Raw genomic sequence first — 16,291 nt, 5'->3', positions numbered from 1 at the left:
AACCACTGTCCTCTTATTTTGATTATTCATTCCCTTGCTTTTCTTTTATATTATCATCCACGCATATATCCTTAAACAATGCATTGTTTAATTTTGAAAACTCAATAGTAAGTACACATATAGCTATGTTAGGAAAGAGGAAGTATTGCCACTATTATAGAAAGGCTCCCAAGTGACAATATGTTAAGTAGAGTCTCTAAGATTTTATTTTAGTAGCTTTTCATTTCACATGTTGCTAATTTTCAGTAACTTAATCATTGTTAAATTATTCTGTATGCATCATGAGTGCATTAGGCTTCTTTCCTACTACTCAGTTGAAACTGTTCTGGTAAAGGTCTTTAGTTAATTTTTTGATTGCCTAGTCTGCAAATTCTTTTTTTTCTTTTTCTTTTTTTTTTTTTTTGGTGGCTGGCTGGTACGGGGATTCCACCATGTGACCTTGGTGTTATTAGCGCTTTGCTCTCCCAAGTGAGCCACAGGCCAGCTGTGCAAATTCTTTTAGGTTCTCATTTTACTTGACTTCTTACTGTCATTGGATGAAATTTGTTACTCTCATCTTGTGATTTTTTAAAAATCCTCTTGGTTCCTTCATCCCTCTGCTTTCCTTATTATTGTACTTATGTACTATAATTACCTATCTATCTGTTTTTTACCAAATAGATTGTTCTTAAGTGCAGGGGTGGTGTTTGTCTTGTTCAACAGTATATATCCAGCTTTTAGCAAAGTTCCTAGCATGTATGACTCGTTCAATCACTGCTGGTTAAAGGATCATATTTTCTTCTCAGGAGACAGGCTTTCCTCCCTCTTACAACTTAGATCGACTTGGTCATAGACACTATTGATTCCCCATAGCAATATTCCTCATCTGTGCTTTTCTTCTATCCTGTTGTTACTTCCCTAGCTCAAGCCCTCATTATCTCCCACTTGAACTGCTGAAATAGTCTTTTAGTTAGTGGTTCTCTTTTTTTTTCCTTTTTGTCTTTTTTCGTGACCGGCAACGGATCGCAACCCTCAGTGTCGCGCCCGTACCGGACCAGGACTGGCAACGGGATCGCAACCCTCGGCGCCGCGCCCACACCTCGCTCAGCCAGTGAGCGGCCGGTCTGTATGTGGGATCTGAACCCTCGGCGGGAGTGCCGCTGCGCTCCCAAGCGGCGCACTGTAGCAGTGCACCACCGGGCCGGCCCTAGTGGTTCTCTTTTAATCTGTCTTATTTACTATTGTTAAGTTGATATTTCAGAAATGCAATTTTGATCTTTCTCCTTGTACTTGTACCTTCTTCCGTGTACTCTGTTAATGACTTTTCATGGCCCCATAGCAATGTTTCTCATCCTGGGTTCCATTAGCCAGCCAAAGGCTTTGTGAACTCCCCAAATTCAATTTTTTTGTGCATATGCACTTCTTAGGGAAGAGAGTGTCAAGATTCTCAAGGGGTTCCATGATCTAAACCCAACAACTGGCTTATAGACAAAATTCATTATTCCAAAGCCCTTTCTGATCTGGCACATTCATCTTTTTTTTGCGTTTCTTTTTCTTGGCTACCCATCATTGCATCAGATGCCTTAGCCATGTTGGATTATTTGACCTTGGTGTTATCAGCATCATGCTCTAACCAAGTGATCTCACTGGCCAGCCCAGTGTTGGATTATTTGTATCATATCCTTGACATCCTTGAAAAGCAATATAATTTACAAATGAATACTTGTTCCGATCCCCATACTGGCCAGCCACCAAAAAAAAAAAAAAACAGAGCAAAAAAACAATAGCAACCAAAAAACGAAGGCTTGGAGCCAAGCAAGAGTGCTGGGTTCAAATCCCAGCTCTGTCACTTACTTGTATGACTTTGGCAGGAAACTATGCCTCAGTTTTCTCATCTGTTTGTAAAAAGGCAGGGGAGGTGATGATAATATTAGCAGTTTATTGAGTTGGGAGTTAATAAATGAGCTAATCCAATGGTACTTTAAAAAGTTTGTGGAAGGGCCGGCCCGGTGGCGCACTGGAGAGTGCACCACTTGGGAGCGCGGCGGCACTCCCGCCGCGGGGTTGGATCCCATGTGGAGACCGGTTCCGGCTCACTGGCTGAGCGCGGTGCGGGCGCAACACCGAGGGTTGCGATCCCGTTACCGGTCAGTAAAAAAGACAAAAAAGGGGAAGAAAAAAAAAGTTTGTGGAAGGGCCGGCCCAGTGGCGCACTGGAGAGTGCGCCACTCGGGAGCGCGGCGGCACTCCCGCCGCGGGGTTGGATCCCATGTGGAGACCGGTTCCGGCTCACTGGCTGAGCGCGGTGCGGGCGCAACACCGAGGGTTGCGATCCCGTTACCGGTCAGTAAAAAAGACAAAAAAGGGGAAGAAAAAAAAAGTTTGTGGAAGGGCCGGCCCAGTGGCGCACTGGAGAGTGCGCCACTCGGGAGCGCGGCGGCACTCCCGCCGCGGGGTTGGATCCCATGTGGAGACCGGTTCCGGCTCACTGGCTGAGCGCGGTGCGGGCGCAACACCGAGGGTTGCGATCCCGTTACCGGTCAGTAAAAAAGACAAAAAAGGGGAAGAAAAAAAAAGTTTGTGGAAAAATGGAACTAAAGGATAATACGAATCTTTCCATAAACTTTTGGAAATACCCTCATACAGGTAAAGCAAATTGAATAGTACCTTGCTTGGTAAATGTTAGTTGTTTTTTTTTTTTTTTGGCGGCTGGCTGATATAGGGATGTGAACCTGAAACCTTGGTATAACCAGCAGTACGCTCTCCCAAGTGGGCCAGCCTGCCAGTCCAGTAAATTCTTATTCATCATCACTCCCTCACTATACTTTTACCAATAATCCTTTTTTCTCACCACCCCAAACCTACAGTTGGTGGACCTTTTTTTCTCTTTAAAGACACAGGCCCAGTGTTAGCTACTCTGTGAAATCTCTCCTGACCTCTAAAATATCTTCCTGTTGGTAGAAGTGTTGTTCTTTGCGCTTCTACTAGACTCTCTAAATTTTATTATGTTTGTTCACTTGTCTATCTCCTTACCTGGAAAGGCTTCTTAGTCTTATTCATTTCTGTATTCTATGCAAAGTTCTAATTGCAGTGGAAGAATTGAATTTGTATATGAATCTTTAGTCAGTAAGGAAATTGGTGAAGGAAGGAAAGGAAGTTTTTTTTTCAAAAATGATAGGAAATATAAGATATTATGCCACAGTATAGTCAGGATCTTGGCAGGAAATAGTGTGCTCTAATTAGGCAATAGGCAATTTGCAAATTTAGTAAAAGGGATTTTCAAAGAATAGTGTATTGGGTACACTATATGACTAGGATATAGGAAGCCACAGGAATAATGATGTACTCTGGGTCTGCTGAAAGTAGAGGAGGGAAGGAAGTAAATAATAGAACCTGGAGAAAGAAAGCTGTACGGAGAGGGAAGGGAAGAGGGATGCAGCCAGTCAAGGCATCTTTGCAGGGAAGATGTCTGAGAAGTAAGTATCTTGACAATTCTCTTTGTTTCTCCCTCCAAATCTCCTGCTAGGCTGAACTCAGGGGAAACAGAGCAAGGGAACCTGTTGATGCAAGTTAGTCTCTCAATGCACTGAGCATGGTAAAAAAAAAAAAAAAAAAGAAAGAAAAAGAAAAATAGAGATATATAGCACATAAGGATTTTAGTAGCCAAAAACATTGTAATACGGTATGTTTCAGAGCTTCCAAGTAGCTGATACGAAGAAAACATCCAATAACAGTTATCAGTGTCTATAATATTGTAAACAAAATAGTTCCTAATGAGAAACACAGCTATTCTTAATGTTAGAAGAAATGATACTGAAAAGTGATTTTGCCCATAGTCCTCAAAAGAAGAAATGAATGCAGTAAAGCAAGTTACATAGCACTATACTTTAAAGACCTTCAGTGTAAGCTATCATAATGCCTTATTACAATTTATATAAGGCTTTTTTCTTCCAGGGGTTTTTTGCTTATTTTCTGGCTTTGCCTAGATGGTGTAGAATGGACAGAAGCTATACCTTCAGACATTTCTTCACAAAGATTATTTCTAGTAGTTAAGCTTTTGATAAACATTTCTGTTTAGAAAATCTAAGGTTCTCTTCTCCAGCAAGTACTGGGGAGCAGATAATATTCTACATTGCTGATTAAGAGCAGGTTCGTGTAGTTAATAGCTGAGCAGGGTTTGGCAGCATCCTGTGAACATCATTACTTTAATAAAGACACTTGTGACCATACCTCTGTAGCAAAGTAGGTCAAGGAGCCACTCAGAGTAGAGCATGTGTTTTCTTAAAGTATGGTTCACAGTATTCCTTCATAAGTAAAAATGGGGAATTTTAAACTCTGAACTTGAATAGAGCATGATTATGGAAATTTTTAAAATGGTATTTGCATGCACCTATCTCAGTAGTAAAAAAAAAATGTAAAATAAATCCATAGATTATTTTGTTAATTCAATATACATTCAAAATTGCTGGGCGTACTGTACATGTTATTGAAGGGATGGGTAAAACAGATATAATCCTTTTTTCTATATATCTGAAAACAGCGTAACTTCCAGCTTGAGAGCTGTATTAGTCCGTTTTTGTTGCTTATAACAAAGTACTTTGAACTGGGTGATTTATAAAGAAAATGAAATTTATTGCTTACAGTTTCTGAGGCTGGGAAGTCCAAAGTCCATCCGGTGATGGTGACAGCAACCCAGGGGTCTCATGTTGCATGATGGTGGAAGCAGAGAGCAGAGAGAGAGAGAGACTCTCCTCTTCCTTGAAAGCCCTCGGAGCCATGTTCCTGACCACCATTTTTAATCCATTCACTACTGCATGGTCCTACAATCCAATCACTTCTTCAAGGCTCCACCTTTCGATCACCATAATAGGATTTCCCACCCTCTTAACAGTCACAGTTGGGGCCAAGTTTCTAATACATAAAACTTGGGAAGACACAATTCAAGCTTCAGGGAGCTTTGGGGGGACATAATTCAGCCCACTACAAGAGCCATCCAAAATTAATGTAGCAATATATTAGAGTAGGACTAATTTACCATAAACTAGTAAATGTTGAATGATGTTTAGCAAAATTATTGCATTGGTGTGGGGTAGTATCTCATAATAATTAGATAGCAGTGCTAGTTGAATGCCATTTCTAGTTCATAACCATAAAATTCTGCTGCTAACATAAGACTGTGTATCTTTCTGTTTTCTTTTAGTCACTGGAAGTGGAGAGGAAGTAAGAGGGAAAATGCATGTATTCATTAAGATATCAGAACATATTTCTATTTTATCCTCCTTGGAAATTATTTGGTCTATTTACAGGCTATTCCTACTAACCCTGACTATTTGTAAACATTGTAACTGGGTATCAGTGGGCTCATACAGTTTAGTTCAAATACAGCTCTTCAAAAGGCTGAAAAAATGAAAATTGCAAGCAGTCTTTTGTTGTTCCTAATAGATTTCTCTCCAAGTTGTTTAAACATTTTAAGTGGCTACATAAATATTAAGGAATCTGATACGTGTTAAAATGTCCTTTTTCTTATTTATAGGCATTCTTTATATATTCTGGATGTTAATCTTTTGTTGCTTGTATTGCAAATATCTTTGCTCAGTCTTTGGCTAGTCTTATTTCAATGTCTTTAGACATACAAAAGTATATATTATATGTGGGTACTTCAAAAAGTTTGTGGAAAAATAAAATTGAAAGATAATACAAATCTTTTCATGAACTTTTTGAGTAGGAATACTATGAATACTAATCTGTGTCCAGCAACTTTGGTGACTTATTAGTTGTAATAGTTCTAATAATCTACCTGTAGATTCTTTTAGATTTATTATGTGGAAAATTATTTTTCCATAGTTTTTTTTTCCTTTTTAATTTAATGCTTTCTATTATATTTGGTTTATTGCATTAAATAGGATCTCTATCCAGTGTTAAATGGCAGGTACTTTTTTCTTGTTCCTGATTTTACTGGGAATGTGTGTAAAATTTTACTATTAAGTATGATGTGTACTATAGATTTTTAGCATACTGTTTATTAGAGTTTTAAAATAAGTTTTAAAAAATTGTATGTAGATTTATATGTCTATCTGTTCTATGATGATGTCACCCTGAATTTAAGATTTTTCCTATGAAATGGTTCTGCTCAAATCAGGAAAATATATATATGGCTTGATTCTCAGATATTCTGGTATCTAGAGTCTAGGCATTTGTGTTTTAAAAAAGCATTATGCATGATCAGAAATTTTGTTTTCCATTATGGAAGCTGAAGTTTATTGAATGGTTTTTCTTCATCAGATAAAATGATCATATTTATATTTTTTAATTTGATAAAATGGTGTCAAGTAATAGATTTTCTACTATTGGATCCATTCATGTATTTCTGGGGTAAATGCAAAATGTAAATAGTAGCTTGGGCATGATACAAGGCTGACTAGAAAGGACTAGAATGATGATAATGAGAGTTGTAATAGGAGATTGAAGGGAGAAAGCATTTAAAAAGGGTATTAACTTTGATATTAAAATATTCAGAAGTTTTGTGATTGCATTACCCCATCAGTAAAAGAATTGAGCACATACTCCCAGGATTTATGTGTTGATTTAAAAACTATGCATGTATTTTATAGTACTGATACTTTATGTACATTATAAAACATGTAAAATTTAAGTCAGTGAGATAAAGATGAAAAGGTACTTTTAAAGTGAGTTTTGCTTTATTTAATTTAAAGTGTAAAATATTTTTATTCCTAAAAATTTATTAATTTTTTTTACTGGGAAAAAATATTCACTATGGTTTAAAATTTCTTATATCTTTATTTTTTGGCCGCTGGCTGGTAGATCTGAACCCTTGACTTTGGTGCTAAAAAAAATTTTTTTTTAAGTCTTGGTTTAACACTGTTTACACAGTAATTAAAAGATTTGGATCTGAGTTCACTTTATTTTGATACTTGGTTTTGATGACTGTTATGGCTGTAAAAGATACCTGCCTCACAAAAAAAAGAAGTATGCCTATAAATTGAGATTACTACATTTTTCAGTCCCATTCACTAAATATCAAAAGGGCTTTTGTTGATATTTTTATCTTCTCTGATGATGTTATAGTTCTTACAAACCAGTCAGAACTTGTTACATTATTTTTAAAGGGCAGATTCAAAAACCCAATGGTTGTATTTATTTGAAAGATTTTTAAAATCTACCAAGTTTAAATGTATAGATATGAGTTTTTAAAAAAATAGGTGACATACTGATTTTGGTAACAAAATCACCTGACATATCTTTAGTGATCACGTTCTCTATAGTTTGGTTATTTTAAAAAGCAGTTTTTTAGTCTCCATGTTGTTAAAATACCAACTTTACCCGAACAGACAGATTAGTAGCTCCTAGAGAAGTGCAAAATAGTGGTTTAATAGTCTATTTGGGTATGTATCTAAACAGCGAAGTTTGCTTGCTTGCCCATGCACAGGCTATGGGTTACTTGTGGAGAGAGAACATTGTTATCTTCACAGAAGGGAACTGTCAATGGAAGGGTGCTTTTTCACTACGTACACACTATTGTATGTAGCTTTATTATGAAAATAAGCAAAAATATTGAAAATACTATCTGCTAGGTAGATGACATTCTACTGCTTGTCTTTTTATAAAAGAAAAATGAATAACCAGTTTTTTTTTAAGTTCAACAACTTTTTATTTTTATTTTTTTGTTGTTGGCTGGTTAGTGTGGGGATCTGAACCCTGGACCTTGGTATTATAACACTGCACTCTAACCAAATGAGCTAACTGGCCAGCCCTCAGCAACTTCTTTTTTTTTTTTTTTTTCCCTTTTTTTGTCTTTTTTCGTGACCGGTAATGGGATCGCAACTCTTGGTGTTGCGCCCGTACCGCGACCGGCAACGGAATCGCAACCGGCAACGGGATCGCAACCCTCGGTGTCGCGCCCACACCGCGCTCAACCAGTGAGCAGACCGGTCTCTATATGGGATCCGAACCCTTGGCGGGAGCGCCGCTGCATTCCCAAGCGCCGCACTCTACCAAGTGCGCCACTGGGCCGGCCCACCTCAACAACTTCTTAAACTTCAGCATTGAGACATAGAACAAACCTCTGGCAAAATTTTCTTGGCCACTACCTATCTCATTACTATTTTAAGATTTCTACTATTGAAGGACCTTGTTTTTATAAAATTGGCCACATTGATAAAATTCTGTAGCACACAATTGATAGTCTCTGTATGGAATCCCAACTCTTCCCTCAATTCCTCTAATATTCTCTATGACACATGACTCTGGCATAGGGTACAAGATTTCAAGTTGTTCTGTATACCAAATGTTAGTGAAGCCTAGTTTCTTTTCCTTTTTGGGGGTAAAATGTAAACATCAACCTTTAAATATTTTCTTAAACCTCCACTTTGGAGGCTACAACCTTAACCCATATCCTAGTTACAAGTCAAAGGTTCACAAATTCTTGAGTGTATTAAAAACTTAATAGTCTAGGTAGAGGTGGAGATACAGGATTTAAGATAATTCTATGAAATTCTACGTTTTTTATTCTAAACTTTTGTAATTGTGCATAAATTAATCTTAAAGGACATGAATAAGAACCTAATAAGCAGTCTTATCTTAATTTATTTGAAAAGTAATTAATGCCATAATTATTTCATAGTTCAGAACTATTTTGAAGTTTAGACTTAAAACACATTCATACTAGTCTTCTTTATTAACAGTTCAGGTTAATGTACCTTTAATGTGCTTTCTTACTTGGGGTATTAACTTTTTCCTCCCTGTGCTTCTTAAGTAATAGGAGTGAAACATCCACATCTGATAACACAGAAACTTATCAAGAAAATACCAGGTAAGCTTTTGAAAAATTCTACTTATAGTAAATAATATCACTTTATCAAATAATAATATAGTTTTAATTTAAACTTTTTTTATTCAGTTAAATCACCAGACATAGTGTGTAGTTAGCAGTTCAGAAATAAATGATGTAGTTAACTGCTTTTAAGAATCATATTAGAAGAGTTTAGTTATTCTCTTTCACTGTGGTCAGGTTTCTTCCATGCATGATTCAGGCAATTGTTTTTTTTTTTTTTTTGTCTTTTTGTCTTTTTCCATGTCCGGCAATGGATCGCAACCCTCAGTGTTGCCCCCGTACCGGACCGGGGACTGGCAACGGGATCGCAACCCTCGGTGTTGCTCCCGCGCCTCGCTCAGCCAGTGAGCGGGAACCGGTCTGTATGTGGGATCCGAACCCTCGGGCGGGAGCGCCGCCGCGCTTCCCAAGCGGCGCACTATCCAGTGCGCCACCGGGCCGGCCCCATGATTCAGGCAATTGTTAATGTCAGTTGTCTGTTGCTGAAATTCAGAGGTATTACAACCCAGTAATGTGTGATTCTCAAAATGTTTTGAAGTGCTTTATACTGGTGGTCAGTTTTCTTTTTTTTCCTGTAAATTTTGTATGTTAGATTCCTGGGGCCTGGGATAGATTAAAGATACGATATTGATGGAAGCCTTTTGAAAGTTTTAAGTTCCCAGATACAGGGTTTTCAAATGATGGGTCACCATAGGATATTTAAATTTTTCAAGGGACACACAATGACAGCTGTTGGCATCATACGAACTACTCTAAAGTTTGGACCTAACTGCTTAATAAATGGAATGGCTAGGTTTTTGTTTTTGTTCTGGCCAAGAGACACCATGAAAAAATTAATTGAGACACTAAGAGTACTATAAACTGAGATTATTTGGGAACTTCTGTTCTAGGTCATTTGTTGAAAATGTATTTTCAAAACGAGAGAAGCTTTGAATAATCAAATAATTATAAGTCTTTTATTAAAGACATAGTGATTGATCAAAAAGTAGGAGAACATCATTTTTATGTTATGATATTGAATTAAGTATGCTTTATTTAAAATTGTTTTATAGTTCTTCTGGGCATCCCACCTTTAAGTGTCCCTTGTGTCAAGAATCAAATTTTACTAGACAGCGTTTACTGGATCACTGTAACAGTAATCACCTATTTCAGGTAGTTCCTGTGGTAAGTACATGTGTTTAAGGCAGTCTTCTGCTTAGATTAAGGCATGCTGTTCCATTTATTTCACTTCATGTATATATGGGAAGGTCATTGATTTAAATTTGGATAGGGCATTATCAGTAAGGTAGATTTTTGCCAAAAAATGACTGATGACTGTGAACCAAGATGAGATATTTAAAATTCTAATAACTCACATTATGAAAACAGAGGTGCTTGTTGTGAGGTAATGCAGGAGAATGGTTTGGAGAAGAGTGAAGTAATGAAAGATGAACTGGAAACTCATTACTGAGCAATACGTAATTCTTTTGGGGCCTCAGTTTCTTGATCTATAGGATTCAGACAACTGGACTGGTCAGATGGATCTGCTGCAGGTGAAAAATAGTAAGAATAATATCAGTAGGTATTTTTATTTATCCTTGCATAAAGGAGATGAATCATACTTTTTTTTGATGCATACATATCTTTTTCTTTCCTTTGATGGCTGGCTGGTATGGGCATCTGAACCCTTGATGTTGGTTTTATCAGCACCACGCACATATTTTTTTGATTGTTTAAGAAAAAGTGGTGAGACCTTTTTGATGAATGAGAGAGGTAGAGCAGAGTGCAGGGTTTCAACATTGTGATTATGGCTCTAGAACTCCTCATTTCAAACATGAATTTCACAGATAAGTGATTTAACTGAGGTTATTTGGGAACCTTTGTTCCTAGATCATTAAATCTAGATGGAACCGGAGAAACTGAGCTCAGAGAGATACTTCCCTTTCAGTTTAGCGTTTTTAGTTTTTTGTTTTTGTTTTTTTTCAAGTGGCCAGTATAGCTGAACATTTCAATATATAAATACTGTCTTCAGAAATAAGAATGGAAGGAAGATTTTATTAGTAATTATAGATAGTTCTAAGCTGTTTTAGTGGACATACTAAAAAATTGTGGAAAAAATATGCCCCAGCAACTCTTGAGGATGCCCTTAAACTCTTGCATACCAACTACGGAGACATACCATCTACTTTGCTTATTACAAGCAAAGTTACTGTAAATAAACAAATACAGTGCCAAAGTCTCCAGGAAATCTCTCTCATATTTAAGAGATTTCACTTAGTTTTATATTGGATTCCAGATTTTTTTTTTTCTCATGGCTGGCCAGTACAAGGATTGAACCCTGGACCTTGGTGGATTACCAGATTTTTATTCATTTCTGCATAATGTTCAGTATATCATAAAGTTTAGCTATAGTACAATTACTGAAGTTCCTTTTTACATCATTGCAATATGTCATTCATTTAGTTTTTAAGAGGTACTTCATTTAAAACTTTAAGGATACAATTTAAAGTGAATTTTACAATTTATTTTTACTTTTTTTTTTTTGTCTTTTTTTCGTGACCTGTAACGGGATCGCAACCCTCAGTGTCGTGCCCGCACCGCGCTCAACCAGTGAGCGGACTGGTCTCTATATGGGATCCAAACCCTCGGCGGGAAGCGCCTCCATGCTCCCAAGCGCTGCACTCTACCGAGTGCGCCACCGGGCCGGCCCTATTTTTACTTATTAATGATGCTAATAATTATATCACTATTATTGTGTAGATCAAGTGAGATTATATACTGGGTACGTTGTAGGCAGTTTGTGATAACTATCATTGTAATTGGTATTATTAAAAGCTGGATGTGGTATTTCTGTTGAAACAGTGGTTGTAATTGGAGATTTAAATAATAGAATGCCTAAGATCACTCTTATTACATTATGTTAGATTAGTGTCATTTATCTAAAGTTTGATTGTGAAATAATCTAGTCATGGAACTTCGCTTTTAGAAATGCTTTCATGTAGATGTTTTTGGTAACATAAGCTTGTGTTAACAGTCTCAATAATTATATAACGTTTGATTATTTTTATTATTTTTTATTTAAAACAATCTGTTTCTTATAGACATGTCCTATTTGTGTGTCTCTTCCTTGGGGAGATCCTAGCCAGATTACTAGAAATTTTGTTAGTCATCTAAATCAAAGACATCAATTTGATTATGGAGAATTTGTGGTAAGTGAATTCTTCAAGATTTAGATAGTACTATTTAAATATTCAAGTTAACTTTTTCAATCTAGACTTGAGTTTTGAGGCAAGAGATTGTATCATACTGGATGGGTATATAGAGCATGTTATTTAATTTTTAATAACAATATTGGTGAACTTTAGTTTGTAGAATAGTAAAAGTTGAATTTATTGTTCACCTCCTATAGTAGAGAGAGAATTAATAGAGGAAGAGCAAACCCTCAGATGAAAAAAATGACTTATGTGAAAACTGTATAGATTTAAGGAAAAATTGTATCTGCAATAGAAATAAAATTGGTTAAACATAATGAAGGAAGATGGATTTCTCATGTAGTATAAGTTGCCTATTCAATCCACTGTAGTAGATTTCTCACATCTAGCATGTGACACCCATTCTTTATAAAAGCAAGGGAGCTTAATTATCAGGTAAGACCAGGTTGACTATTACACAGAGTAAGTGAGGGAAGTTACATAATGTAAAATGGATTCCCAAAGCAAAATGTGGTGTTCATTTCTACTTTCCAAATGTGTTATAATTTTTCACATAGGTAATAACTTCTATTAATTGTGAAATTGCAGTGTTTTCAACTTCTGTAATTCAAACCTTGCTTAATTCAAAATTATTCCTGATAAAGAATAGCTGGTATTTGTTTTCCAGCTTAGGTAAGCACAGGCATGTGAGATTCTCACCATGACATGAACAAAATTTATGTTTTTCTCTGCCCACCGGTGTTGAAATTACATCATTCTTGATAATTTTTTTTTAAAAAAAGTTTTGTGGAATTTGCATTTTTTAGCCTAATATTTCAAAATAACAGTTCAAATTATTTAAAATTCAGGTCTGCTCTTTAGCAATTTTGCGAGGCAATTGTAGATTATTATTCTATTGTTATTGTAAGAAAAGTTACTGTGTCAGGAGAACTGTGTTTGGGAAAACGAAAATATTTTTGTGAACCACTTTTGGTCTAATTGTCAGATTGTTTTACCTTGCCATAGAAAAATATGTAATTTTAATGATTTGAGATTGCCAAGTGGAATCCTTGATAAGTTTTAAAGCAGATGCATAGGACATTTTTTTTTTAAAGTTTGAAGAGTAATTTATAACTAATATTGAGTGGACCTATAATTTTTAGCTTCATATTATGGTTAAGAAGCTATCATTTAACTCTAAATTCAATAAATTTTGATTTTCTTTAAAATCAGCTTGCCTTCAGATATTTCGCATTCTTTTCTAGTGATGACACAAAATTTGTCACTTACACTTTTGTGTTTCAATTAACTATTTTTGATTAATGACTTGTCATAAGACTGTTACTCTCAAATTTTATTCTATGCTGGTCCTCTCTATTGTTTATTAGTTATTCTTAAATAATTACAACTGAACTTAATTTTTTATTAAAGTTCGGGTGTTTAAATCTTGTATTTAAAGGATGCTATATGTTGTACGTAAACTGTCCTGAATATGGGTAATGTGTATCAAGATGTGTAATGTATTGGGCAAAGTGTTGAGTAGCCGAGTATGTTTTTCCTGATGATATGTTAATGTTATTATTTTTAGAATCTTCAGCTAGATGAGGAAACCCAATATCAAACTGCTGTTGAAGAATCTTTTCAAGTAAACATCTGAAGGCTGTAGACATCTCCACATCTTTGTACCTGCAAGTGCCATCTTTAAGGGGAAAACTACATGAAGTCACCATTTCAATAACTTGATGTGTATATTAATAAAAGTAATTCAGTCTGTTTCAGTTTTTTAATTGAAAAATAAAAGTGGGCCATCTAAAAACTTCATCCTCTTGATAAGTTAAATGAAAGTTATGACATCAGCTTTAAAAGCATAAAAAGGGTTTTATATTTCACTACTGTAATGGTGAAAAGGGAATCCTTATTGTACTTTATCTTTTTTAAATTATACATATTCTTGAATTTGTTATGTTACTTTTGAGATTTGGTGCATTTCCTCCCATTTACTTTGTTGTACACAGGTAGCACACATTAGCAAATTCTGAAAGATGTGATTGATATAAACCTAACAAATCTGAGCCAGTTACCAGAAATGTAAAATGGAAACTTGAAGTGCTAAATGGAACAATCCAAAGGAAATTTTTAAAATTCAGATTCTAGCTGAAGAATTCAACTATAAGAAAATAGTATTTATATAACATTTAGTATTTTTGAATACTAGTGAGATTTCTTTAATAATTTTAACTCTTTAAAAAGTGAAAGCTCATTGTAAAGATATTTTCTTTTTGCTATTAGAAGAAAATATCAAGAGACAAATTTATTTCTTTTGTGGGCATTTAGTAATTTCTATCTTGTTTGTTTGACTAATTTGTAAGCCTGAAATATATTAAGCTGGATAACAGCTCTTTGGCCTCAGAATTTTCAATAGCCAGTATTTCTAATTAGCTAAGATGAAACTTTTATTGGAAACTTTCAGTTGGTGATATATTCTACAGATGTGTTTCAGTGAGAGATTTGTCTTCATCTCAGTTTAGAAATTCATTTAAAGGTAAAGATGTATATGTATGTATACATACACTTTTGTGTGTGTATGTGTATTCATGCTGTTTGCCAGTTTATATACATAATTTCTACTAAGGATTTTAAAAATGGACTAGCAATAGGGAATTGAAGTGTTTATCTGATTTGATTAAAATTTTGTATATCACCAAATTTTTAAAAAGTGACAGTCATGTACTAAGTGGTCTAGTTGGCTGCTATTACACCTTAAGAATTGAGTTTACACACACAATTACCTGTTTATATGGTGCTCATTTGTTCTCAAAGATAATGCATGACTATGATGTAATGAGACAGATTCTACCAGCCACTCTGTTTCACTACTTTTTGGTTAAAATTGGGTTTGTTCTTAGTGTTCACTATGAGAATTTGTAGGAGGCCCAAATCACAGACTAAAGGACGAAGAGTGGATTAGGTTACATTCCATACTAATATGCATTGTTTATGCTTTTCTTTAAAATAACTAAAAGAACATAACATCTCAGAAGTAGTTTGCTGCTAATATATACATATATTGTATACAAAGGTATATTTTGGTTTTGTTAAAACCCTTGTTGACTTTTCTACGTTACATTCCATACTAATATGCATTGTTTATGCTTTTCTTTAAAATAACTAAAAGAACATAAAATCTCAGAAGTAGTTTGCTGCTAATATATACATATATTGTATACAAAGGTATATTTTGGTTTTGTTAAAACCCTTGTTGACTTTTCTACAAGTGAACTTTTTTTTAACTTGATTTAATAAAAATGTTAATTTTGGAAGTGGAGTTTTGTAAAAACCTTTTTCAGTCAAACTTTAATGACTTTATTTATGGATAGTAATAACAATCACAAAAAAAGCCATACATCTTAATGAATATATGCCTTTGTTCTGTCATTCTGAAGAGTGATGTTTACTATGTGCTTGAATATTTTCTCTGCAATTACATGAGTATAATTTTAAGAAAAGCTGTATAAGAACTCTTTTTTAAAAAGAGACTTTTGACCATAGTTTTTTTCCAGTTTAAAGCAATAACTTCAGTAGTTTCAAAGGTTAATATGTCTAATATGTTAAACTATTCTGGGATTTGAGAAGTTCTTTAAAGGAAAATTGTAGCAGAGATCATTTTGATGAAATTGTGTTTTGAAGTTTTGTGGATGAGTTAAGTATCATTAATAGTCTTGTGTGTCTTATAGATAAGCTTTTTCATAAGAAAAAATATTGACTTTATTTGCTTTTATCTGGGAACAACTCAGTATCGAAATGATTGTTTAAAATATCCCCTCCTTTTGTCAGTGGATTGGGGATAGGGATAGGCTTTACAGATTTAATTTAATGGAAATTTAATTCATGGAAAAAAATCCTTATTTTTAATATTGCTTATAGCTGAGTCAGGATAAAGGAGGGAAACTATTGATACTACAATGCCTAAATTTCACAGTACTATTTAGGAAAGCTATTTCTCTCACAAATTACAGTTTATGTTGTTAAATACAAAATCTTGAGATGTATTGCTTTATTTTTCAATTAAAAGTGGTTTTCTCCTACTTGTGTGTCTAATTAAAATTTTATGTCTAGAGGCAAACATGATAACATTTAACTCTGAAAACTCACCCTGAAGGACATGTAGGAGATAACTCATTTTTCACTTAAAAAAGTGTATTAGGAGAAAGCTACCACATGCTGATGCTGTTGGATTTAACTTTATAAACCTTGTTTAGGCTTCAGTGCTAGGAACAAGATGAGCTCTCCT

At 35.0% G+C, this 16,291-nt stretch overlaps 1 protein-coding gene across 3 annotated transcripts in view; it reads left to right on the top strand.

The window, feature by feature from the left end:
* The window catches only part of RNF138 (ring finger protein 138, E3 ubiquitin protein ligase), a 43,934-nt gene extending 27,849 nt beyond the window's left edge, over window positions 1-16,085 (top strand). The window contains exons 5-9 of one of the 3 annotated variants that reach the window (XM_008569608.1): window positions 8,753-8,809; window positions 9,883-9,994; window positions 11,911-12,018; window positions 13,589-14,973; window positions 15,126-16,085. In XM_008569608.1, the coding sequence (XP_008567830.1) occupies window positions 8,753-8,809; window positions 9,883-9,994; window positions 11,911-12,018; window positions 13,589-13,657 (346 nt within the window). In that variant the 3' untranslated portion in view covers window positions 13,658-14,973; window positions 15,126-16,085. Of the gene's footprint in view, window positions 1-8,752; window positions 8,810-9,882; window positions 9,995-11,910; window positions 12,019-13,588; window positions 14,974-15,125 lie in introns of those variants that run through there. The other 2 variants (XM_008569610.1, XM_008569609.1) reach the window with 2 other exon arrangements.
* Window positions 16,086-16,291: the final 206 nt, after the last annotated feature.

Source organism: Galeopterus variegatus, unplaced genomic scaffold (genome assembly GCF_000696425.1).
Source record: "Galeopterus variegatus unplaced genomic scaffold, G_variegatus-3.0.2 Scaffold520, whole genome shotgun sequence".
Taxonomy (NCBI): domain Eukaryota; kingdom Metazoa; phylum Chordata; class Mammalia; order Dermoptera; family Cynocephalidae; genus Galeopterus; species Galeopterus variegatus.
The sequence above is the reverse complement of the archived record's forward strand: the minus strand, read 5'-3'. Positions and strand labels throughout refer to the sequence as shown.